Consider the following 27,531-nt stretch of genomic DNA (forward strand, 5'->3'; position numbering starts at 1 on the left):
GGATGAGCTGGACTACAAAGCAGTAACTCCCATCATCCAGACAGATTTCTCATCCAAGTGAGAAGAACAGACATTTTTGTTGTGAAATAACAGGCCAGATTACTAAGTAACTGGGTTGCAGGTTTCAAAACACAGGGAGAGCAAGCTTGCCACATACCAAAGGGTACAAGATTTAATTACTGGATTTCATTCAAAAGCAGCACTTTGTTAGACCTGACACTACAAAGGGGGAACCAACTCAATTTCTGTGAAATATCACATTCCAACACCCCAACCCATATCCAAATCTATTTCAGGATGCTAATGTACAAATAGCCCTTTAATTTTCCAAAGCAGGGATGACAGGACAGCACCTAAGACTGAAAGCAGATCCCTGCTAGACACAAACATCTAGATCTCGCCAGGGTAGCTATATACAGCACCAGTACACTGCTCCTGCATTGTGAATTTCCTTAATGAAATTCAGTGTCACACTGTTGGCACAACTGCAGCTTGAGCTCTCCCCTCGCCACGTGTTTGCCAGTTAATTAATAAGCGGTCAAAACACAATCAGCAGGCGTGTGTTTACATTCACTCGTAAATCATCTTTTATGTTTCATTCTGCTGCACATTCCACTCATGCAATTTACAGCTTCCACATATGTGAATATGATGGCACATATGCAATGTTTTAGAAACCAATAGCTGAGCTCGGGAGACCCTACAGGCAGCAGAAACTTCACTTGGAAGTGCTGAGTTTATGGTTGGACTCATGATCCTAAAGGTCTTTTCCAACCTAAATGGTTCTAAGATTTTGCTTCCTTGTTGGAAGTACAACGATTACTGTCGAAGGCTACATCCATCAATCATACAATCCATTGATTTTTTTAATGGGTTTTTTTGCTAGTAAAGGAACCCATGGAAAATGAGAAAACTGGAAGGAGAAAATGATGACAGAAAGAGAGCTGCAACTATAAAGAATAGCATCTGTTCAACAGAGTGATGCTGGTGAAAAATTCTACAGAAACTGGTTTATGACAATCACTGAGATTTCCCACTCAACTAACCTCCTCGCTCTACCTATCATGCCACACAGTGTTTTAAACATTCCAATTCTCACATCTCACACCTTGGCCACACATTTTACCTTTTACAGGTCATGTACTACACTTCCAGAGAAAAAGGGAGGCACAGGAATGAATAATTGGATTATTAATTCCTTTGCATGTGATGCATCTGGGGTGCTGAGAATTATGGGGGAAAGGAGAATGCAGCAGAGAAAGCTAGCAGGGTCATGTTTTGAAGAAAAGGGACCCATGCCTTTTCCCATGCTGTGCACCCATAACCCATGCTATGCTGTCAGGATCAGCAGGAATTTCAGAGAAACTCTCACAAAGAGGTGTGGAAGGGCCAGGAAACGGCCAGATGCACCGAGTCTGTCTGCAGTACCTTTAACACACAGGACTCTAGATCTAAGAGCAACTTAAGCTAACAGCCACATGTTCTAGAGCTGGCCCACTAGATGAGGTGCACCTGATCCAGCAGTTTCATAGAATCACAGAATAATTCAGCTGGATGGGGACCTCAGGATGCTCAAAGCAGGTTCAATACAACTGCAGACCAGACTGCTCATGGCTTTATCCAGCTGGCATGTTCAAAATCTCCAAGAATGGAGATGGTACAACTTCCTGGTCAGCCTCTTCCAGAGAATGACTGCTTTCATGATGAGAAAGTGGGTTTTTATATCCAAAAAGGACCTCTCTTGTTTCAATTTATGTGTATTTTTTCCAATGCTCCTACCACACACCACAATCAAGGGCTTGGATCCACATTTCTGACTGTCTTCTTACAAGCACTTTAGGTCCCCCAAAGCTGTCCTTTCTCCAGGCTGAAATAACTCTCAAGTGCTGGTTCATCTTCAGCTTGCTGCCTACTAAAATTCCCCTGGACTTTTCAACAGAGCTGCTACCCAGTCAGGCTGCCCCCAGCCTGAATTAGTGAAAAGGCCTCTCCCTTCCAAGAGGCAGGACATTTGTCCTCATGGAATTTCAAACAGCTCCTGCTGGCATGTTTTTCCAGCCTGCCCAGGTTCCTCTGGACAGCAGCCCAGTTCTGACATCAGCTGTCTCTTCAGTATAGGTTTACCCAGAAATTCGACAAAAGCAAGCCTTGTTGCCTCCTGTGCATCATTGATAAAATTGTTAAACACAACAGGCCCCAGGATCTCTGTGGTACTCCACTTTTTACTCCAGGCAAACTGTGACCTATTAACCACGACCCTGAGTCAAGCCATGTAACCAGATTTTTACCCATCTAGGCTGCATGGTCCTAGCTTGTGGGAGCTACTGCCAAACTCCCTTGATGAATTCACCCGAAATGACATCTACTGTTTCTCTTCACCCACAAATTGTTATTTTGTCACAGAAGATGATCAGTTTCAAGTATGTTTTACTCTTGTTAAATCCATGCTGAATATCCCCAGTCACTGTCCTCTCCTTCATGAGTCCACGAGTTCCAAGAGGACCTACTCAGTGACCCAGACAGAAATGAAGTGAGGCTTACCACTCTGTGGGTCCCCGGCTTGCCATTTTGGCCTTTTTTTTAAAGATAGGTGTAACCTTTGCCTGTGTCTGTGATGACTAAGGCAAAGGAAGCACCAAGTGTCTCAGATGCATCTGATCTCTTTTGCATATCCTGATGTAGGATCAGGTGTATCACAACACAAATCTTACTAACTGTATCGATCCAAGCCTAAATTTTCCACTGATTATACTGGCACTTTAGGGTGTCAACTCACACACAGATTCCTGCAGGGTAGATTTTACAGATACATTTATTCAGCTGGATGTTACCTGCCTACAAAGATCAGTCATCTAAAGCTTTAGATGGTAAGTTGGTCTTTCCAGTTTTCACTGTTTCCTATGTCAAGTATTTCCTGATTCTCATGCAGTTGTATTCTCTTTTGGTAATCTCTTGTTTAACAAGATTCAGCTCCTGGAACATAGCTTAAGTTAAAAAGTTCATTAGAAATTCCAAATATTTATCCATTTGCAATAGGGTGGCAAGAAATGCCAATAAAACAAAACATTTTGACTTTGCTGTTTGTAGTATAATTTCCCAATCTCTACTCTTGAACTGCACTCTTTCTTAAAGAAAAAGCTCCAAAAGTATAGGTTACAATCAATGTCCTTCCTCTGAAAATGTTCCATTACCACTGCATCTTTTATTAAGGTTTCCTACTGTGCACAAAAAGCTATTTTCACTGGGTTGTATAAATATTTGATGTAGCTCAATTGACAAAAATGTATTTTGATGTTCTTGCTTCTGATTTACAGGAGGTATATGGGAAAAGATTACTTACTTTACCATGACAGCTGTCTTAGCAGGCAACAATTTTCCCCCTGTTGTCTTTGAACTACAAATTCTCCTTATCTAGGAAAACTAACCTTTAGGCTGCTGCTGCTCTCAATGAGGAAAACTAGCTCTCTTTATGGGGCACATGACCTGAATGTCTGCCTTTTCTTTGTATTTGTATTCCCGCCCCCTTCTGAATCTTTTCACCTTCAGTACACAGAGAAAATAATTCCATATGGATAAAAATCCCAGTACTTCAGTGGCTAAGGTGACAATAATTGGTCAAAGGCATCACCAGCTCATCTCTGTTGGAGGCAGATGACAGAGACAATCAGGTCTTAAAAACCTGACTACTTTCTTCTTCCAAGCAACTTACATTTTGTTTCTTTTGCTTTGTGTTTAAGTACTGTCAATGTTTTCTGGCTGGTTGGCTGGCTTTTTCTAGGTTTGAAAGGCAGAAAATTCACAGACAGAATGGTACAACAAATATAAAAATGCTAGGCACTTAAAGAGCTGCAGTTCAAAACAACTGAAGATGAACAGGCTTGTGTTACTCTGTTAAGGCATCAAAATATAACCTTGAAGAGGTTTGACTCCTTCCTGCCTTCTCACAGTGCTGATTGGAGACTTGCTGTTACAGGAAAAAAGGAGACCCACCTGTTACTTCCTTTCCATTTGGTATTAATCTGTAGCTTGATGCTACAGACTCCATTCCCACTAGAAGAGGGCAAGGGTGAATTCCTACGGTCACTTCAGATCACTAGGCAGGATCAGTTTACACTTGGGACTACAGGCAGAATTATCAATTACATGAGCTGGATGAAAAACACCAGCAAGTAACTGAAGGGCAAATTTTAAAAAATAACTGTTATCTGCCAACATGAGAACATCCAAGGACCAAGCAGGCTGCTGTTTCTAACTTACCAGCAAAATCTGAATACATTAAATATATGGTGTAACTCTGCATAGTTTACATACTGTGATCAGCAATTGTGTTATACTTCTGTTTATAATTATCTGGTACAATAAGCAAAAAGAAACAATTGTTACCAGTGAACTTTAAAACTCCTTTAAAGACTAATTATTAAACTGTTAGCAGAAGGAAGAAACAGATTTATGACTACTGACAATCTGGAAATCTTCACTTCATTGGGTATTCCAAGGACAAGGGGGAAAAGAAGAAGATAATAACCCTGCTTTTAAGTCTAATAAGCAAAATAATGAATTCATACTTTCAGCCAAAAAGAAAACCAGCCCCCAGAACAAAGAAATGTGATACAGCCAATTAAAGAAAGTATGCTGATACTACCTTAATTTGGAAGAGGATTAATCAGTGAGTAAGACCAGATATGAAGAGCTGGACAGGCTGCCATAGAAGTCTAGAAAAAAGTAAGGAGCTGAGAAGCCCCCAGACCCCTATTTCTTCTCTCATCCCTATCCCTGTGTTGTTTGACACTGACTGGCATATGAGTGAAAAAGCTGTTCCATTTCTCTGCAGCATAAAAAAAATTTAGGATTTAAATGATATAATATTTAACTGCAATTAATAGCAACTTACAGATATTCTTAGTAAATGTTCTTCTAATACTATAATACGCTTTTATTAACCTTGTTTCAGCTTTTTGATTTCAAAACTTGTTCCTCCTGTAACTATAAAATGCTAATAATTGTTCTTCTATCACTAATCTAACTTAATCCTGAATCTGTCCACTTTTACATAATTTGTTGTCTTGTTTGTGTTGAAACTTTACTGCCAGCATTCAAGCCTTCTTTTATCTATGTCCACAGGCAGTTATCCAGCGCTCCTCACTCTGGCATCCAAGTACATGAACCTCCCACAGGGCTCTGCTACGTAAATGAACTCTAAAAGTTTAAATAACAGAAAAACACTGTGTTTAAAACATTTTAGAGTGAACTGACAAGCAGATTTTATTAAAAAAAAAACCCACTGAGTCTGACAACTGAGCCTGATAGAGCCAATTAGCTTTGCCTCTGTGCAATTTATATACATAAAGTAAATGACCATTTGTTTTTAAGCAAGTTAACTAGCAATTACAAGGCTTTCCAGGAAGCTGTGTGAAAGCATTCCATCAGCTGAACTTTAGACCTTCCTTCTTTTTGCTACTTGTTTGTAAAATGAAAAATTAGGGTTGCCTGTTAATTTCCTGATTGACTTTTACCAGAACTGAGTCATATTCCTGTGTTTCATCCTGGGTTCTGGAATTCAGACCAACAGTAAGAAGATGTTCTGGAAGCAGCTGCCCTATAATTTTGAGGCATAAACTACTAATCTTAGTAGGAATGTGCAATCTCTGGGTTACCACATTCCTTTTGAAAAATGCGAAACAAACCAAAATTAGGCAAAAGATTCAGCCATAAGTACTTTAACCACGAAGCATACCACTCACATAATTTTCCAATAAAGTTAATCCAGCTGCAACTTCAACACTCTTATGTTGAAGTACTTCCCTTCAATTGCTCTCATGGCTCCTTGGTTATATCTCTTGGATCTGTGCACACAAGTCTTTCTCTGTACAACAGGCTTGCCTTCAAAACCATGACGGCCACAAGTGTGGTACAGACTGGCTACAGTACTAAGCTGGACCAAGAGCCACTCTTCCACAACAAGCAAAAATCTTGGATTTTTAATCTTCTTAAATTAAAACCGACATTTATTCATCACTCATAGCTAAGATGAAACAAACGTAGAAGGCAACTTTGTACTATTCAGGTGGAAAGGGTCTCTGCAAGAACTGCAATTAACTGACTTCTTGTTGGACAGATAAAACTCCAGTCCTTGCACTGACCTGTGATCAGAGCCAGATGCAGTGTGTGGCTGGACAGCAAAGTCACCCTTCTATTTATGTCATCTATTTTGCAATCTTATTAGTTCAATTCACTTTACTTGGTGCTGTTTATTAACTCTGTGTATTTCTGCAATTACAGAATCATTTATAGTATGTTTATAAAATATAACACATGATCTGTTTTCCTTAGTCAAATGCCAAAATATTTTCTGTACTTTCATTCCATTTCACTGAAAGAGGCTGATCTAATAAAAATCTGCCCCAAGTCTACATTAAAGCACCTCCCAAATATCTTCTCTTCAAAGATAATGACCTCCATTAGAGGAGAAAGGAAAATAATCACAGCATAATGCTTTCTGTAATTTCCATACCATTTACCATTCCAAGGCTGAAGATGGCGTTTACCAATGAGCCTCCTTTCCTGAAGTGATCTGTCATGTGCTCCAGCCAATTTGCTTCTAAGCTGTTGACAGTCTGCCCATTCCTGGAGATCCTCATAGGGATAGTCACCGTGTAATACTGGCTGCATTTTTGTGGGGTTTTGGGCTTGTTGAAGAGAGCGAAGATCTCTGCTTCTACCAAAGAGTAAAAAAATGGAATAATGCAACAACCACATCATAAAATTTCACCTAAAACAATACATAACCCACTGTTTGACCTTGCCCAATTACACTGTGCAACTGCAAAAAATTCTTTGGGATGTGGTTATCTCCTTAATACATTTCTGCAGTCCAACACAGTAGGACTCTCTCAAGACCCAATACAGTATTTTGTTTGCTTTTACAGTATTTCTTACAATGGATTCACTGTTGATAATAAAACTTTTAAAGACATACCTGAGGACTAATGCAACATTCCTCTATGGGAATCATCAGTTCAAACATGAAATCTTACTGCAAATTTAGAAGGAATTGCAGTCTGTAGATCATGGCCATTAAAGTATTAAATAACTTGGTTTTGATAACACAAAAGCATGGAACAAGCCAATGGCAATGTCATCTCAAGAAAATGCAATGAATCATTCATGTAGAGACTCTGGTAGCTGCTTTGTTGATTTACTCTGGATCTGAGCCAAGGTGAGACACTAACATAACAGCAAATGAATTTTAAAAATGGAATTGTGAAGGGTCTTAAAAATTAGAACATCTTCTAGACTCTTTTTCATGTCTCCTCTAGTATACTTTAGGAGCAGTTACTCCAGGCAAAAAAGTCATTGCTGACAGCAAAGCTGGGCTTTCACAGCCCTAAACTGGAATCAACTTTAAAAGCATATATTCTTCTTGGAAGAGTATAACCATAATTAAAATAACTAATAAAAAAATTCGGACATTATCATTTTACTTATTAATGGACATGGAAATCAATGGTAGAATGTCTATTGACTTCCAAATGCCAAACATTCTTCCCAAATATATTAATATGAAAGATAAAGACATTACATGAAATTCCTTCACTCAATAAAAGCTCCTCTTGTTTCCAAGCTATTAGGTTCTAACCTCAAGCAGAAGTAGAGAAAGAGATGTCAAGAGAAATGTTAAGATTGCTCTCTAACAAACATCACTGAAGAAGCAGTGTGTAAATCAAAAAAGATATCAGAAGGGAGATGCTCAGTAACAGAGTGGCAGCACTTGAAGAGAAGAGCTGGAAGCTCATAACCAAAATGAAAAGAGACCTAATGATCTCAGACATGAACTAAATTTTAAATAGTGTAGAAAGGAATAAATGTGAACCCTCTAGCTGTTTACCACTTGTTTAGAAAGAATGAAATTATGATAATTCTAGCTCAGAAAAGCACACACAGAATGCTTCTCTCATCACTGTGATTCTGACCTCCAGAACAGCCTTTTGTTGGAAAAGGAGATCTTTCTGATGGATATCAAGACACTGATACAAGAAGCAGGACATGACCCAGCAATGTGTGTTCAGAGCCCTGAGATCCAATCCTATCCTGGGCTGCATCCAAAGCAGCAGGGCCAGGGAGGGAATTCTGGCCCTCTGTTCTGCTCTAGTGAGACCCCACCTGGAGCACTGCATGCAGCTCTGGGCTCCCAGCACAGGAAGGACGTTTGCAATAGGTCCAGAGGAGGCCATGAAGATGATTAGATGAATGAGTCACCTCTTCTGTAAGGAAAGGATGAGAAAATTTGGGCTGTTCAGCCTGGAAAGACCTCAGAGCAACCTTCCAGTACATGAAGGGAGGCTAGAAGAGAGACTTTTTATCAGGCATCTAGTGATAGGTGCATGGGGTGATGGCTTCAGACTGAAAGAAGGCAGGGTTAGATATGTGGGAGAAATTCTTCATGGTAAGGGTGGTGAGGCCCTGGAACAGATTGCTCAGGGAAGTTGTGACTGCCCCATCCCTGGACAACCTGGTCTAGTGGAAGGTGTTGTCTAACCCAAGCCACTACTAACAACAGTTTTTACCAGTGAGGCCATATCCTCAAGCATGGCCAAAGATACCCTTCAGTTTGGTTCTAAGTAACAGAGCACTTTTGGACATACTACTGGAATATCTGTGCCTTGTTCACAGGCAAGTATTTTTCAACATTGCGTTGAAAAGGATTTTAAAAATGGGGGAAGCGAATTAGCACTACAAAACATTCAGGAAGCAAGTGAAGAAGCAAAAAAATAACATTTGAATAATACAAAACCTAAAATAAAGAACATATTTAAGATTCCACAAATAGTGAGGAATATTAATTTTTTCCTGAAGTTTTATGCAGGGGAGAAGCAGTTCGAGAGTTCTTCCTATAGAACACGCAGGGGAAAAAAAAAACAACCACGTGATGCTTTCAATCTTCACACTCCCAAGGAAGGATGGAGAACTGGTGCCAAAAACTGAAATACATTTTCCATGGGAGGAAAAGGGAGTGCTGTAATAACAAAAATTCATTCAAGAGTAATAAAGAAATCAGCAGTGTTGTACAGGATTTGGAAAAATTCTGCTTTAGTTGAGCTATCATATAAAGCTGCCTTCTCAGACCTTTAGTCTTGGAAAGTATTTGCACAACTCAGCAATTAAAAAATGCATGAAAATTAAAGCTAAAAAGAACTCAAAGAAAGATAACTGAGGAAGCTTAATACATTTTTTAAATAAACTCTCTTTTCTGGCATATCAGCAGCAATCCTGGGGTGTTACAGACAAAAGTTGGGAAGACTGGAGGTGATTAGCTTCCCATTATGCAGAAATATTAACAATACGGTTACTTCCAGCGAAAGAATGTCAATGTTCAGTAAGGAGAGGAACAGCATCAAAGAGATGATTAAACTTGCTAAGTTAACTCTCTCAAAGATAGCATATGAAAAAGATAAAGAATTTATGTGGTTAGATTTGCAGATAACTGATTTTTAACTATAAAACTAAGAGAGGTTTTACATGTAAAATTGTAGCATTGGGATAACCCAGCTCTAAGGCTGTAGACAAGAAGAGATTGTTCAAACAACAGCTATGCTTTGGTCCAATCTGGGTGTCCCCTTGCCCAACAAAAACTGAAAAAAAAGTTATGTTGGAAGGTTACTAGAGGGTGATTCAAATTGGATCCAAAAGCTAATTACACCAAACTGCAACGGAAACCAAGACAATAATCCAAGGAGCACAATGCAAAGTCATTCTGGGGTCCTATATACAAAATTCCCAAAGGGGTAGGATTGTTTGACTGAATCTATGTCAAGTCTTAGAGAATAGGGATAAATTAAACTCAAGGACAGTACCAGGTTTAGAAATTTCACCAACATTCTCCCTACATAGATTTGTAGCCTGTAAGGAAATTAAGGAAAGCAGTAAGAGAAATGAGTGTAAACATGGTTTTCTTGGATTTAAACAAACACAGAATAGAAATATATTTTGAGGCTTAAACTGGAAATGGTGTAAGAATATTTTTCTTTTTAGTTTTCTAAATTACTCTGGTCTGCATCCTATTTTGAGCTACAGTTCCTGCTACAGAAGTAACCTTTGAGCAACAAACACCTTAAGGAGGGTATTTTAGACCTCAGATAAGACTTGTGGTCTTTGATAGCATAAAAAGTGGAAAGTCCACCTGAGGAAAAAAAGATGTCCAAGAAATGAAAGAAATAAAACTAGTATGTGGGTAAAAATCTTTAAAAACATAATAACTGGAAGGCAAATTATTATGACACTCATTACCAACATTTTATTATGAATTAGCAAATATGAGTAATTAACAAAAATAACTGCTGTTTTCCAGTAATTACAATTCTGACTGGAGCAATGACCCCCACACTGACTGTAGGATACTAGGAAACTTCAGAGTCTGGATCATATATATTCATGCTGTTCCTGAGGTGGTTTAATTCCAGCTATCTGTTCACCTGCTACAAAGGGGCTAACTGTGAGAAGTCTTTGTGAATTATTCCTTCTATGGCTGCAAAAGCTTGTCAGGCAGATTAACAGGGCTTCTTATTCAAACAGACAAAAAGGACACAAAGATCAAGAGCTCTCAGGGTATGGCAACAAATACAGAAATGAACCAATTCAGCTGAACAGCAGACAAAAATGAGTCTTCACACTCAGGCATACATATGGGCCATAAAAAAGCTGCACCTGCTTATATCATCTCTTCCTTTGCCATCTGACTCCTGCTCAGTTGTTGTGAACTGTGTAACCATGCTGAAATCAGGTTAAGTGGCTCACTTAGGGCATCTTTTCTTCACTATCCCAGTGGCAACGTCCCCCCTGCATCCCACCCCCCCCCCCCCAAAAGAGCGGGGAATGCAATTGAGGCGATTTTAACTTGGCTTTTATGTACAAGAGGTCACTGCAGTACTTACTGCCAGTCAGTGGTTTTAAACATCGTGCTGGCGTTTCATTCTCTGCAAGTCCATTCGTCTTGTCTGCTGCCTCTCTCACACTCGGGTTCTCGTGTTGAGAATGTTCTTCACTTCCCTGCACAGACTCGGGATTCAGCTCTTCAGTAGCCTGTCCTTCACCTCTACAGCCCTCTCTGGATGTGGCACATTGGTCAGCACTTTGCTCACTCTGTGTTGGAGCACTGCACGCATCAGTGCTGTCTATTTTCTCGCTATCCGGTGAAGCATGATCCTCGGGGTAATTTGAAACATTTTTATTATCTCTTGATTGCACAGAGTTGTTACTGGCAGGTGTCAGGGAGGTGCTGACAAGGCGGTTCTTTCGGGAATGGTACTGAGGTATAATTCCAACAAATTTCAAGCCTTGACTTGCAGCATCTTGAATCTACAAGTTGAAGAAGATTAGATTTTTAACTGTCAAGCTGTCTTAGCTAAATAGAAACACAGAAAATAACACCCTTCAAGGCAGCGAGCATGTCATTTTGCTACTTTTGTCCACTATCACTAGAAATTGTCATGTTGCATTTATATAAAAAGGTACATTCTAAAGAAGCAGGATGAAAAGTTGCCCAAACCATCTGATACAATGTGAAAATGAGGGTAGGGGGTGGAGAAGGAAAACAGAGAAAATGAATATTTCCTCACAAGAGATAAAGCTTATTTATAATAAAATACTAGAAGTGGTACTTCTTACAAAAAATATATTCTTCTATTGATTTTAAGAAATCAGAGACTTAATATTTTATCTTCTGCTGTAATAGGTGTGTGATTATGACATTTATGCAAGGAAAAGCTTATTAATTCTATAACAACAGTTGTTGTTTGTCCTATTTTGGATTGAGACACAAATGGCAAACTCACATAATGAGCGCATAAAAGCAAAGCTATTTTAATACACCACTTTGGGGAAGATACAGAACTCAGAATAGAAAAAGGCACTGTGACATGAGCTAAAAAGAGGAAAAAGGAAACTAAAAGGCTATCTAGTTAATCCTTTACACTTCAGGTAAAGGAGGAAAATGAAGGAATCAGATCACAAAAGATCCTAAGAAAAAAAAACATTGGGCTAGTAGTAATGACAATTAGATAAAGCCAGCATTAGCTAACGAAGGTTTGAGATGAAGCAGAAAGAGAAATCTCTTCCAGGCAGACTCAGCACTATGGAGTCATCAGCCTCACACTCCTCAAACCCAGGAGAAGTGCGAGTGCGAGACAGACTTCTGTGAAAACATATGAATGTCTACTGCTTCATTTATCAAAATCATTCACCAAAATGGAAAGGCTTCCATTTAGTGTATACTCTTCATATAATGTAAAGCCTAAATACACATAAATCTTTCAAAAAAAATGCCTTGAGAATGGAGAAATAATTTCACTTTGTCTGCATAACACAAAATTCCAAAGAGTTAAAATGTCTAAATTCTTTGCCTATGCTCAAGTTCAGCTGGACTTTTTTCAGTAGCAATTGAAAAGGAAGAATTTTGTATCTTTTTCAAATTTAAGAGGAAGCTCATTTCTGCATCTTCTCTACGAACATTTTTTTTTTCTTTTTTTTTTTTTTTTCTACTGAACCATTTACTTCCTGGTAACATGTTACTGCTCCAAACACACAAACCTACGAATGATGACTGATCAACAAGAACTTCCTCTTTCAAACCTCTATTATATTTTCCATGTTAAATTAACTCTTAATTTCATGATCACAGGAATTTAAACAGAGGCCTCCAGGAAACAAGGCAATGGCCTTCACAGGTGTTTAGCCTGGGAAACATGAGATGCTGACTTAAGTAAAGCTCATTGCTGAACAGGACAATAAAAATACCATTAGCAGTATCCTGGCCAAAAGGGTATCTGCCTATATCTGTCTACAAAGAAAGTTAGCTTTTACTTTGCTCAGGAAGGTTTAAGTATCAGTGATAGATGCATTTATAATGTGCTCAATGGTCTGGACTCTCCATTGTAACTCAATTAATACTTTTTTATATAGTTTGTGATAAAGTTACAAATTCATTTCATTTCTTATCACTCACGTATAGACACAACACTACATTTGTTTAGTAGGCTGCAGGGCAGCTAATTATAGAAATCTAACTAGTATGCAACTGTTAGAGAATTTGAGGACAGTACATATGTGGTAATATTACTGGTCCTGGTCAATAAAGACTGCCTGTCAATCTACATCAGACTCCCACGCTGTGATATGGAGGAGAGAGAACAGCTTTCACAGATACTGATGCAATGTTTTACTGTCTCAACTTACTCAAAAAAATTGTGTTTGCTCTAAGGAGTACCTGAAGCTGAGATGTTTCTTTTGAGGCTCTTGTCCTCAGAGTAGAAACATGAGGAGCTGAAAACCAAATTACAGTCTTACCTGTAATGGCCAAACAGTTTAGTGGAAGGTTGGAAAAAAGAGTTTGTATCTTCAAGGTCCTTTCCCAACAAAGTTAATACTGTACACTACAGAATACAGAATCTTAATTAAACATGTATTTCAAATTTTCCCAATGACATATGGCAAAACCAAGCATCTCCTTACTCTCAATAAAGCAAATGTAGCAGGAAATGCTACATCAAAAGTGTGATGCAAACTGCAGAACAGTAAAGTGATGTATCAGCAGACACAGCCTCTCCTTTCCACTTCTCACAAAACCATGCAGAAGCTAGCTTTCATCAGAAAGTGGAATGGCTGAGCATATTCAAACTACACGGGCAATTTGTTTTTCAGGATCCTGCTGAGAGCTTAAATATTATGAAATTTTAGTTGCCTCCACATCCAGACTGGATCATGCCATCCAGTAGAATCACATTTTCTGTTTCCTGTATTTCAAAGATTGAATATACTAATTTAAATAAATAAAATAAAATTTAAAAGGCAAAACTAACCCAACTGACCTAACAAACCAACCAATCAACCCCAAAAAAAAAAAACCCACAAAACCAACCCCCCACCTCACTAACTGGAGAGATTGTGCCCAGGAGACACAGAAGGATTGTTTTTTCAGGCCACCTGCAGGTCTTGGACCCTCTTGAGGTATCCTGTGCTGATACACATAGACAGTTATGTCTGTCACAGCCTTTTGGGAAAATATCTCAGCAGATGCAGTGTTGGGAATCTGTGAGAAGGCAAAGTATGGGAAAAAGAAGGGGTGAAGCTGAAGTGAATGGGAAGAACATGATGTTACTTGGACAGGGTTACCAAGACATATTCCAGCTCAGATAAATAACACAATTATTTGTCTTTATGTCCCAGTGCAGAGCACTAACAAAGAGGACTAAAAAAGGTCTGTGTCACACTTCATTGTATGACTAAATGAAAGGAAAAAACATAAAAACAACAAATACATCTCTGCCATTTTTCATATCAGATAAAAATCTAGATTTAAAATGCCCTTATGCTAGGCGATCAATACTAACTTCAACTGTTTTATGACTATTTTTATACCTCAAGCATACTATATACTTGCCCTTTATATCTTGGGAAATTTTGAAAGGGAAATTCCAACAACATTTTTTTAAAATAATTCTTTGCTTCTTTCCCCAGATGGGAAGAGAAACATTTTCATTGCCTCAAAAAGTGCTGCTTGGATGATATTAACCACAAATACAAGGCCAGATCTCCATCACAAAAGACGTTATTGTTCAACCACAGAAGCAGAACTTAACTCATTTATTTCAATCTGGATAAACCCCCAAGTGGGTACATCCAAATTCATTTGCAACTGGATTGCAACAAATTGGATTTATGGCAGTTTAAAAATAGCATCAGCTTAAAGAAGGGGTGAAATTTCATGTGTACAGAGGGCCAAGGCAGTTAAAGAATTTAATGTCATCCCTATAATTTGCTTGATTAGAAACCTGGCATTTTCCCTGAGGGGAAAAAAATGACAGATTTAGCCTTCGCTGTCTGTGAAATAAATATCAAATCTCCCATGAACTTTAGAAGGAATAGGAACAAGCACTGTGTCCAACCCTGATGTCACTACCTTAATTGAATTTTAGCTGGGGCACTTGTGTTAACATTCTTAACGTTTGGGAAGTGTTATTGTTTATTTCAGAACTGCTTCACTGCTGTTTTTATACTTCATTTGGAAGAAAACGAGCCATGAGCAGCACAAAGCAGTGTCACTAAACATTACATTGATGTAGCAAATTTATGTCCCATCTTTTTAAATACTTCTGGTTCTCTTGAAGGCTCCCTACCCTAATTACAAAATGGCTGACAGTCCAAATTAAAGATCTGTAAAACCACACCTGGCAACAGCATGGCTGAATGATGAAATCTTCTTTTCTGGAAAGTACTTGCTTTTCTCTGTAGCTCTTACAGTCATGTGAGAACCCATGTTAAAAAAGCTCATTTTGAACAGTCACATACAGGTTCTCTTTTCAAACCTATTTTGAATAAAGACACTTGGCAAGTTCATTGTGCAGCCCACATAATGTTTATGATTCTGTGTTTCTTGTTCCATTGTCAGCTTCATAATAATCTCCTATTGACAGCAAGCATGATGGCACTCCTATAAATATGGAAACTCAAGGATATAGATCCCCATGCTGAACAGAATCATACACTTTTGTCAGCTTCAGCAATTGCTTACAAGGAGATCCTGATCACAGCCCTGTGGGATGGCACACAGAATATTGAGCACTTCCAGCAAGCTCAGGGTAGTATTCCACCAAAATCAATAAAAATATGAAACAACACACAGCAATTTAATAATGAGGATCCTTCCCAGATAATAATTTCAAACAAATTATTTAGTAAGTGTTAGGAATTTCTATTCACTCTTTAACACCAGGAGCTGGGCATTTTTGAGATGTGTCCAGAGAAGAAGCAGTTTTACTAAAGTCATCAAGGCACTTGAGTTTACAGCAGTCCTAAATGGTCTCAAGGCTTACACTTGCTGATGACCTGGAGAGAAACACCTTCAAAACTTAGGCACTAGGACTGAACATTTAATTAGTAGGTTTGTTAGACTGTTCATTACATAATAAGGTACTGAAAGAATTTCTTAAAACCCAGAAACAATTTATGAAGAACACACGTATCAAAAATGCTCTTACAGAAAGGATATTTTCCAGGAGCAAGGAACTGATTTTCTGATGGTCAGATGCATTTGGTTAGCCCTGCTGTGAACTTTGGGAAAATCTGCTACTTAATCTTACTGATGGCCAAACATACGGCCTTGGAAACAATAGCTGGTTAATTTTGCTCAGAGCTGTCTATTTAAACGAAGTATGAACAGTCTTAGTAGTAAAAGAAATGCTTGTCTGTCTGTTTATTTAGTTGTTGTTCTTAAAAGAACCATGTTAAAGGCATTAGGTGCCCTAATGTGCACCAGAAACCAGATCAGTGAATTTCTCTACCTTCTTAGGATTCAAGCAAATCTCCTTTTAAAACACACAGCACCAAGGATCTTCATGCAAAAAACACGATCTTGTGGTTTGAGGAGAATGCTGTGTACTGCATGCCAGGAGTTGGAACTGGAAAAGTATGCTCAAGACTAGTCTTCCAACTCTCTGTCCTCCTTCATTAATATTTAGTAGAACATGTTTCATCATAAATACTGCACACTACCCTCCTCGTTTGCTCATTTATGGAAACAGATGTTTAAAATTAAGACACACTTTTAGTCTGCCTCTTTATTTTCCGTAGGTCTCACACGCTCCTTCCTTAGAAAAGAGGAACAGTCATCAAGAGTTTACTGATTACTTTGAAACCAACTAAGCTTAGCTAATGTTCTAAAGGCGGATTTAGTTCTTTCTATATGACTCAAAACTTTTGAAACTTTGAAACTTTGGTATTTTTGCATCTCTAATGCAAACACATTACAAAAAAAGAGATCATTCTGCCTATCAAATAGCAAAGCATCAACTGCTCATCGTTTTTCTATCCTATTACTCTGGACTGTTTCACTGCTTGCAGATTTCCAAACCATGCAACCCTTCTGACTAGAATGCTCTTTGTTTAAGCCGTACTTCCCATGCATTTTTAACCTTTTCCAGTTTACATCCATGAAATTTTGAATTTGAGACAGACAGTTCACGTTCATACACATAGAAGCAAATATAAATGCAGCTTTTACAAAGTGAAATCCCAGTCTGCATTCAAGTTTTCAAATTATCAAGTATTTTCACTGTCAATTACATCAAAATAAGCCATGAGGGATAAAGCATTGGAGGGATGCCTTGGAAAATGCTGTCATAATCCCAAACCATTGATTGCCATTTTAAGATCTCACTGCAATTGTGGCAGAGGCACAAGAACTAGAACAAGAACAAGGCAGAGTACAAGGCACTGAACAGGGCAAGAAAGCAAGCTTTGCAGTTTTACAGCACGTTCCTTGGTAGCAGCCTCTACAGAAGGGAACTGAAGGCTACAAACAGCACAGGGAGAAATGTACTGAAGCCAGGAGCTACTCCAACTCAGTGCTTAGCTGAAGGAAACAGAAGGTGGGATCTGAAGGCAGTGCTGCAGAAGATACTAAATCACAGTAAGCTATACTCTCCTGCTACTTGAGCCAAGAAAGGGGTGAGATTAACAACTTGAAATTCCTCTCCAGCTCGCATCGTATTCACTCCTGACAACAATATAACCATGCTAAACATGCAGTGCAGTGTGGTGCAAGTACATTTGCTCCTTTCAGAATATTTCATTAGATGACAGGTCTTGAGACCAGTCTCATCCTCTGTGGTCCTGGGTGTGTTGAATCTTCTCAAATAATCACCTTTTAGCACCTGCTCCTTCACTGAAGGCCAAGAGTGAACATTGCTGGCCACACACTACAAAGATTCTGTGAGTGTGGTATTTGTCCAAAAGCCACATTATATACCTGCATACTCCCACCCTTCACCTAATGCTGAAAAAAAGTCCTGAAATTATTCACATAATTTAGGATTTATTCCCTACAATCTGTTTTAGACTTGGGAACAACTGCTAGAGAACAGCCAGCTATGCTCACTCAACCCAAATATTTGATATTCACTTTAACAAAAAGTCTGTAGAAATTCTGTCCCAAGCTCTTGCTCTAGAGAACTGGCATTTTCAAAATGCAGACTATGTTCTGTGCAGGAATCTTTTGTAAGTAATTGCTACACTAACTGGTGAACATAAGCAAGGGGAAAATAAAGATTTATAGAGAAGTGTAGTTGACTGTTGTATGTAAAAACCATTTTAGTAAATAGTGATAATATGATTCAAAGTGAGTGATTTTAGTCCATCTCTGTTCTAGGCAGTGAAAACAAACAAATAAAAAGGTTCAGGACAACAGGGGTATTTAAAAAACTAGGAATTCAGTCTGAAACTTACAGACTTTACATTTAATTTGCAGGGAACACTACTTTTAATTTTATTTCAACTGAAGAGCGTTTCTTTAAAATCACATTGTTTCATCAAGCCATCTGTTACTCACAGCCAAAATTATAATTTGAACAATTTGCTGGTAATTTATTTTAGCATGGTATAAAACATTATCATATTTACTGTTATTTTAAAAGTTATTTTTTTCCCACCAGACTGAAGTAGGATCATTAAAAATACCAACTACATACTTTATAATATCTATTTTTATCTTGGGCAAGGGGATGACTCTGAAAGCTGGTGGGGGCAAAAGATTATAAAAGCACTACCAGGCTCCTGGGGGAGTCCTGAAAATAGTTTTGCAATGTCCATGGAAGATATATATCAACACCACTCTTACAGGGCTTAGTCAAAAGAACACAAGTTGAAAGAAGCTTAAGCAGGAACAGATGTTTCCCTTCACACCAGGCTGTTTAAAATAGAGTATATGCTATTTTTTACCATGTCTTGTTATATATACACTAAGAAAATGTTAACAAAACGCACTTTAATAAATATTATCACAGCAGATTACAAACAGCTGAACTATTGATGTTGAGTTTTAAGTTCTGCTTCATGACCATATCTACTGCTAACATCTAAATACTTAAAAAAATAAAATAGGGTTTCTGCTTGTACTGAAAACATGCAGAAAACAAAGCCATCAGCTAAGTGCTCAGCAATGGTTTTCATTACAATGCACTAAAGAAATAATGTTGTATTGTTCTCTTGCAAATACCCTGGTGAGTGAAGGTTTTGTGGTGGGATTTTTTGGGTTTGTTTTAAGGGTGGAAATTATTTTAGAAGAGATTGAGATCACATTTAGGTAAATAATCCTAGGTAATAACCAAGACTCTAGAAGGGTAATTTTTTTAGCCACAGAGATAAATCTGAACTGCTTATTTATTTGAAGAACAAACCTCTGAGCAGTATTAAAATAAGACTCAATTTTTTCCCCTTTTCTCTTTTACTGCCACCTGCTCTGACTGTACACCCTGCAGAAAACTTCTGAACAGACCAGCTAAAACATATGTGAAATAAAGAATAATGCTTAGGATTACAATAACCATCTAAGGACCCCTGGTAGCAACAAAGCAAATACAGACTTCACAGAAGAGATCCCTGTAAGACTGCAGCATCCAAGTCAAGAAATCCACCAACACACTAGTGTTCCTAAGAACACATAAGCTGCATGTCTTGGTTCCTTCTAAAACATAAATCTCAATGTAAACATTAAGAGATGAAGAATAAGTAATGAAAATACAAGTATATCACAAATGCTGGAACAGCTACATGAACCCCAGCATTCTTCTTCTTATTCTTATTATAAGTAAAAAAATTATAATACCAGTACTTTTCACATTCATTATTTTCTAGGAAATTGCAGACTTTTGTCTTCTCATTTCCTTGTCATGCTGTTAACAAAAAAATAATAATATAAATACATGTTATTATGGAGACATTGATATGTTTCTCATCTTCTACATCCTCTTTCCATTTCCTCATTAGATGCTGAAAAGAGTTTTAAAACTCAGAAGCTGAGAGTTCAAAATAATTTCATATTGCTTTCACACAAAATACGGGTATGTGAAGCCCCTTGTTTTAATCACACAAAACAAATGTTCATTCTGATGTGCATAAATATGTCGAAAATAAGTTAATCATTCCCTTGACTACAAACATCTATGGAGCAGATTTTAAAAGTTCTTGAAAATTTCTATAGGTATTTAGCTCTTATTTTAGAGGAGAAACAGAAGTCCTCCGAAATACTTCAGGCCTGCTTCTATCTTGCAACTTAAAAGAAGCTGGAGAATTAACCTGTCTTTTAAGAGCAACACTAACACAAAAATTCTTCACCAGTTAGAATTGTAACAGATGACTCTCCAGTAAACAATGCGCATGAGCTGAGATAGCAGAAATTCTGAAAACTCCGAACGGGCTACAGATCAAGGGAAGGGAAAAAAATCAAGAGAGCTGGAAAAGAAGGATCTCAGTATTTTAATCAAATCATCAAAGTAGAGACACATGCAGTGAGACTGACCTGCAGTTTTTCAAGAGGTGTAGCAGTTCCTTATCCAACCACTAAGCCACTAAGTCTCCTGCCCGAGGCTCCCCCCAATGGAGAGAGGGCAGATAATGGGCAGGGGAATCAAACTGCTCCAAGAAATGTCTCGCTCCTCAGGAGCACACTGAATTCAACTACAGTTCAGCAATGCATATTAATTTCCAGTGCATAAACTAACGCTTGAAACATACTAATACCTCATGCCAGTTTTATTCCTGGTAACATTTACTTTTCCATAAAACTGTCAAGAGGACTCAGAGACAGTAGATCCCTTCAGCAATGCAGGATGAGAGTTCTTCACATAAGTATTAGTATTGTACATCCTTTATTTCAAAACAGTGGAATTCTCTGCTCAAATTGCCTTTGTACCAGAGAGAACTGGGGGTCACTCTTTCACAGGCCAACTCTAGACCAAGTACACGGGTGGCAGCATCCTTACAATGTATTCTGTTGGCCCCAAGATTCCTCCTTGGGGTCTCACTCACTTATGTCTGAGAGGTACCATTGCTTCCATGGCCCACCAATGCTATTACTAGGCAATAAAATAAATGTCAAGAAACTTACTGGAAAAGTCACTGCATCTGCAGGGGTCTACATTATTTGTAGGGTGCTTTGGACTACAGAAGTTGTTCTGAGGATCAGTTAAGGGAGTGACACATTCCTGGCAGCTTTGGAGTCAGCAATAATGATTTGTACTCACTGAACTTGACCAAGGCACAAGAGAGGGAATAGCAATGAGCAGATTTGACACACACAGTCTCGTCCAGAAGATTTCATGGCACAATAAGCACTACAAAGGTGTTTGACAATGGCAGTCCTGTTACAAGTGGAACGAGTCCACTTCTGAAAATGCAGAACCAATTACTCATCTCTACTGCCTTAGGTTTGCTGGAAGAAATTAGACTCTGAATTTCTGAAGCAAGTAAGGACAGACCAGCAGGGAAAACCACAAAGGAAGATGCCTGCATTTGGATTTCAGTTAAGCTGCACCATTTTAAAACCATGCTCTTCTGTGCTTATCATGCTTCCTACTTCCACAGGGACAAGATATGTGAATCCTGCAATGGTGACACACTGAAAAAAAGATACCGTACAAGAATTCCCTCTGATGGTGCATTATTAAGGAGACAACCAAGGATCCAAAGATGTGCTTCCTAAATTTTAAGAAGTCAAAACTGGGGAGACATGGTACAGAAAGAATCCTCCATTTCCTAACCTGTCACCAACATGACAAAGATGTGAACATATAAAACCTTCTGCCTGTTACAGTTCTAGACATGTACCTCAGATTGATACAGAAAAGAGAGATCATGAGAAATATATTTGGCATTCATATATAATTGTGTGTCCAAAATAAATCTTGGGATGTCAGCCTAGCTCCTCCTTCCCTTACTTGTCTCCGTAGACACCAGAGAACACCCTCGGATGAAAAAATGGTAATAGAATACACAGAAACAAAAAGCAACTTCGGAAGTAATTAAAGGCTACCCTATTTGACATGAGACACAAGTCTAAATATTACAAAACATAGTATCTTAGAAGTAACATCTCTACTTTCAACAATTTCAGAATGATCTGAGCCCCAGTGATCAAAAGTTCAAAAGTCAGCTTTGCTTATTAAAAAGCAGATGAGCCAATCTTTAATCTCTGTTTAGCCTGAGAACTAAAGACAGGAGTGTTAACACCAACACAGCAGTACAATATATACACAACAATTTAGTTACTTCTTTTATTGCCCACAAATTATGTATCAAAGACACCATGGGACTGTTTGAGCTCTTTAAAACAGGTTAAGTTACACTAGATCCACATGGATATCAAAGAACAAGCACAGTGTGGTATGCTGACATGATTTTAAAGTACAGGAAGAGCGCACTTTATGCTACATCATGTCCCCCATATGGAAATGTTCCCTGTCTTGCCATAGCCAGAAACCGTGGCAGAAAAACAGTGGAGAGAGTGGAGAACTAGGACAAAATCCAGCAGCACAGAAAGATCTCAGCAACAGAGGTGGGACCAGAGAGTCTTCTTGGACATTTCCTAAATGTTTTATAGTCAGCATTGTACTGAGGCACCTTGTTTAGGTGAGCAAGAAACATTCTCCAGGTGAAATAGCCTCCTTGTTACACATTTATATAGAATTACAGAAGAAAAAAACACTTATTACCTATGCTGCATCCATTGCAAAATTGTACTGTGTTTGCAGAAGGAAGCAGTTAATATTCAATATTATGTATAATTTCAATGTAACAAAAAGTCAATCCAGACAAGTTATTAAAATTGCATCCTTGTTCAAACGCAAGGTAAGTCATACTTGCTCAGCAGCACACAATGAAATTAATAAAATTAATTTTCTCAGTGTGTAGGAATTTTTTTTTAGTAAGCTCAGGGAGAAATTCCTGTTATTCTGTTTGGAAAATATGGCTATTCTATTTGGTTTGGGGTTTTTTAAATACAGTAATTTGCAATACAGTAAGATGGTAAACCTGTGCTAAAAGGCTCTGTTATGAAAAGCTTATAGGATAAAGGATTTCCCTCTTCAATTAAAACCTTCTATTAACTTCAATTGTATTCTACAGTTAGAGAAGAACTATATGGCTGTTCATTTTTTAAAGAAATGAACTGCCTTATCTAACAGCTCTTTGTTACTACTTTGTTTGAAGAACATCCTTTATTTTTCTATCTATTTTTTTGCATACATCTGGTTTATATGCCCTTAAAAAGCAATGGATATTTTTGTTGCTTAGACAAATTAGTTAATATGACAATTAATTCCTACTCCCAAACAAGTCTTGTTTCCTGAATTATATTTACATTAAAATGTTGAAACTTTCGCTATGTGTATAATCAGATACAGTGACACAGCATGCACTTGACAGCAACAGCTTCAAAGAACTTCAAATTTCTCTACATCAAATAACATCTGAGGATGAGCGACATACCCAACCTATAGAGAAACAGTAAATATACATTCTAGCTATTAAAATTTAAATTATTATCTTTCAAAAAAGGATCTTTGTAACCCCATAATCAAATGGCTTCTATCAACAGAAACATTTCCATGTCTAAAAAAGCATTCTAAAGAGTCTCAGAATTGGATATTGATGGAAATAAAGATGACTCCTGGATTGTCATTTTGTTTTCATGTTATCCATACTCTTTCTGAAGTTACAAATGCTAAGAAATTTTCTGTTTCAATGATGCACAATTTTGCAACCAGTTGTGACAGCTGTGCCTATATTTCTACTCTGACTCAAAGAACTGAAGAAAAAAATCAAACATGTTGAAACCGGTACACAATAACTACACCAGTTTTTCCTAAGTGTGAATATATTGAAAAAATCCAAGATAACATCATAATAGTAGTGCAGTAACACAGTTCGACCTGAAACAAAATTGGGGCTCAAAAGTTTGAATATTATTATGTGTTCAGAAAATTTCAGTTTGTTCTGATACTAAAATCTATATATCTTGAAGTATCAGATAGTTACACCTGCATTATTTTTAATCCAGTTCCTACAATTCACAGTAAAAATGAAAAGTTGAAGATGAGTGTAGTCTGTCAAGCTGAATTCCCATCAAGCTTATAAAGCCTGTGCTGTAGTTTATTCTAAAAATTTTCTTAACTATTATCACTGCAAATGGACTAAAGCTAGGGGAGTATGCCTACTCACACCCTGTGGCTAAATAAATACACTACTCAGTGCTGGTCTGTATAATATGCAACCGGACACAACAGATGCTGCAGAATTTGAAATAAGCACAATCTGAATAATTTTTCACTAAAATGGACATAACCTGCTAATTTCCGGTCTGGCAGAATATTAAAGTGTCAAAAATAATTTAAAAAAGAAGGCAATAGATAAAGAATTGCAGTGCTCTCTTCAAATTCCCCAGTATATATTTAATACTTATTTGAAAGCAACACTTTTCTGGTTGACAAAAGTATTTCGGTTACCAGTACCAACTCTATCAAACACCATGTGATACTGAAACAAAACTTAAATAATCTGGGGGTTTCCCTGGAGGTAAAAAGCCTTTTAGGTAAAGTACTATTCAATAGGGCATCTGGAATAAAAATGGAAACTATATATATATTGTTTCAACATAAAATGTTGTACATTATAGGACCATCTTCTATATTAATATCATCTGTAGGAGGTCATTCTCCTGTGACACTACAAGTAATTTTCTAATAATAATAATAATAATAGGATCAAACTTGTTTCTCTCAAGAAGTATAACTGCTGCTCAGATACTTAAAACAACAAAACACCAAATTCTAGTGCAGCATTTCAGCTGGTCCAAGCAATATGTATCCCTACAACCAAGGTGACAGAACTAGAAACAGTAATTATAGTGCAAATAAAACCATACTGTGTTTTGGGGTTTGCTACCCCTTTTCTTTTTACTCACTTTCTTAATAAAATCAGGGATCTCCTTTTTCTCTGAAAGGTGGTTTAAAGAGGAGCAGCATTCTACCTCCAAGACATATCCTTCACTCTTGACGTCACTTTTTGAAGACCTAAAGAGGCAGACAGAAAAGAAAGATCAATTTCTGTTGTTACAACTGGATACCCAGATATCCCATTTATAAGCATTTCTCCTGGAGAACTAAACTTCAGACAAAACTTTGGTTCCAGTGCATCCCCCCCGCCCCCAATACAGTTCTGACAAGTGGCAGCTGCAGTATCTGACCCACATGCTAGGAGAGCAGATCACACCAGTGACCACAGATGGTGGGATGCTTCAGGGACGTCCAGATTTCTTTTCCGGTCCAAGAAATAGTTTGGCAGCCTGGCATCTAGGGCCAACACCAAGGAGATGCATGGATGATATAACTCAGGATATACAAAAGGAAAGTTCCAATGCAATGGTCAGACAGATGCTCTGTGCCCCATAGGGCAGCCTGATACAAGATGCATTTTGGACAGAAATTAAAACAAACCCCTTCTCTTTATCTAGAACCATTCCAAGTCAACATCTAAAATGAGAGGCTAAGCAAAATAGTTTAACCTTGAGCCTTATGTTTTGTTTCTGAGAAATGTAAAGTTGTGCCTAAAGTCCCTTCTCTTTCAGAAGAGGCTAACTCCTAATAAAATTCAAAGCAAATGGCACCTGCCATATGCATTTGCTGAATAAATGAGCACTGTGGAAATTAGGTATTGGTCAAAATATGCCAAGGGAATGTTTGGAAGTTATAGTGAATGATCTTCAGAAACAGTCTGCAGGCAGTGCTACTGAAGGCAGTTTCATCTCCTCCAGACTCCCATGGAAGCAAACTGATCAATACACCTGATCAATAGAGGATATCTAGACAATTTCTCACTTCGTCAGTTTTTCAGAAGAACACATGGAAGAAAATTAAAAATAAAAGCAAGCCTGTCATTCTTGAGATTAGTAGCAAAGCAATTATTTAGCACTTCACAGAGAATCAAAACATCTAGTTACAAGTGAAGAACTAATCCCAGCCAGCAGTTGTTTGATGCCTGGATACCTAGAGGACAGGAAGAAAGGTACAGAAGCTTGAACTGGGAGTGCTGAGGAAGCAGCAAAATAGGGGCTTGGCAGGCTTGCCATGCTTGCAAAAGCAAGTCTGTGCAAAAGGCCTGTTCTGGGGACTGGGGCTGTGTGACACGTAGAACACACTTCAGCTACAGATGGTCCCAGGGGCTTTCCCGAGCCATTTACAGTTCCCTGGAGCTATGTGATGCGTAGGCTGCTGACTGCAAACTGGCAGTGTTTCCTAGGCAATACTGCAGACATTTGCTGTATTTGATCCTCCCACTTTCACACAGGCTACACTCTCACTTCATTTCTCTTATCTCACTTATACCTGAATAGGTGGTAGCAAACTGCGCATTGTTTGGTAACAATGAAGTCCTTTCCCTATTTGTTTTTCTAGGTTCTTCTTGTAACCTGTGGTTCCATTCTCTACCTCATTCTCGACAAAAATTTTAACAAAGCATTGATGTTCATGAAAATTCTTAAACATCTTTATAGAACTTACACAAGTCATTATTGGGGGACTAACAGTATCCCAGCATTTGTACTCCTCTGCAATGGGCACATGTAAATCAACTTAAACAGCAAGAACAACTTTGTCAAGAAAATAAAAAATAATTTTCAGAGGGACAACACGTAAACTGCAGACAATCATATTTGGTGTTCTAAAGTCCTGGATAAGAAAATCTGTTTTGTGCAGATTTTCTGCCACAGATGAACTTGAGAACATAAAAACAAACTTTAGAACTGCCCTACTAGTATTTTACTGCTTACAACCAGACCTTCTTTTTTCTTTCAATCTGAATATGACTATGAGGAAGAGTTGCCCTGATGTTATCTAGCCATGTTCCAGACAGAAATAATATGAACTAGGGCTCTGTGATGCTCAAGCAATCAATAAACCATCAAAACCGGCACTCGATATTGCAAAGTCAAGTCCATACAAAATCAAGTGAACAAATACAACTCACCAGTGCTTCAGCTGTTGTACCAGTACAAACCAGAAGTGTGCTACCAGCAACAGGCAGCAAGGAACCAAGTCCTTTTTAGACAACCAATCCCATTTTAAGAGGTCAACTGCAAAACTCTACAAATGCAAGAAACAAACATCTCCACTATTTCCCTTCTTGGATAGAAGCTCCCTTCCAGCCCAGCTGAGGAAGCCACTCCCCTCCCAGAGACTGTAAAATACACCAGCTCAAATTCAAAGTAAAGATATCAAATCCCAGAAATTAAGTATGTGTCATGCTATTTCTGTGCCCACCCATTTGGCAAAGGCTGTTCATAACTCTGGCACTGCTGCGACCCACATGAAAACTCACTATTCTAATTACTCTGACAGAATGAGAAAGACTGTATTGCAATGTTTGAATCCCCTGGCTACCTGAAAAAATAAATCCTTTTCAACCTGTATTGATAAAGTTTATAGATAGGTATAAGGAAGAGAGAAGCTGACCTTGAACCACTCTCTCCTAATTCCTCTATTCCCCCCTGAACAGCTCCCTGAGCTCTGATTTCACACAATTTTTTGAGGACCTGCTTCCAAACTCCTTGAAAGAAGTAAGAGTTATCTGAGATACAGATTATATCCATAAAAATACAGTGATTATTACTACAGCTGCTTAAAATGTTCTGTTTAACTCCTTTAAGAAGCACTT

At 38.1% G+C, this 27,531-nt stretch overlaps 1 protein-coding gene across 2 annotated transcripts in view; it reads right to left on the reverse strand.

Moving 5' to 3' along the window:
• RFTN1 (raftlin, lipid raft linker 1) overlaps positions 1-27,531 on the reverse strand; it is a 95,291-nt gene that overhangs the window by 20,150 nt on the left and 47,610 nt on the right. For both annotated transcript variants that reach the window (XM_014893798.2, XM_014893791.2), the window contains exons 4-6: positions 24,785-24,893; positions 10,929-11,352; positions 6,512-6,715 (exon numbers count right to left, since the gene is read on the reverse strand). In XM_014893798.2, the coding sequence (XP_014749284.2) occupies positions 6,512-6,715; positions 10,929-11,352; positions 24,785-24,893 (737 nt within the window). The remainder of the gene's footprint in view (positions 1-6,511; positions 6,716-10,928; positions 11,353-24,784; positions 24,894-27,531) is intronic.

This window comes from Sturnus vulgaris, chromosome 1, assembly GCF_052056855.1.
Source record: "Sturnus vulgaris isolate bStuVul1 chromosome 1, bStuVul1.hap1, whole genome shotgun sequence".
Taxonomy (NCBI): domain Eukaryota; kingdom Metazoa; phylum Chordata; class Aves; order Passeriformes; family Sturnidae; genus Sturnus; species Sturnus vulgaris.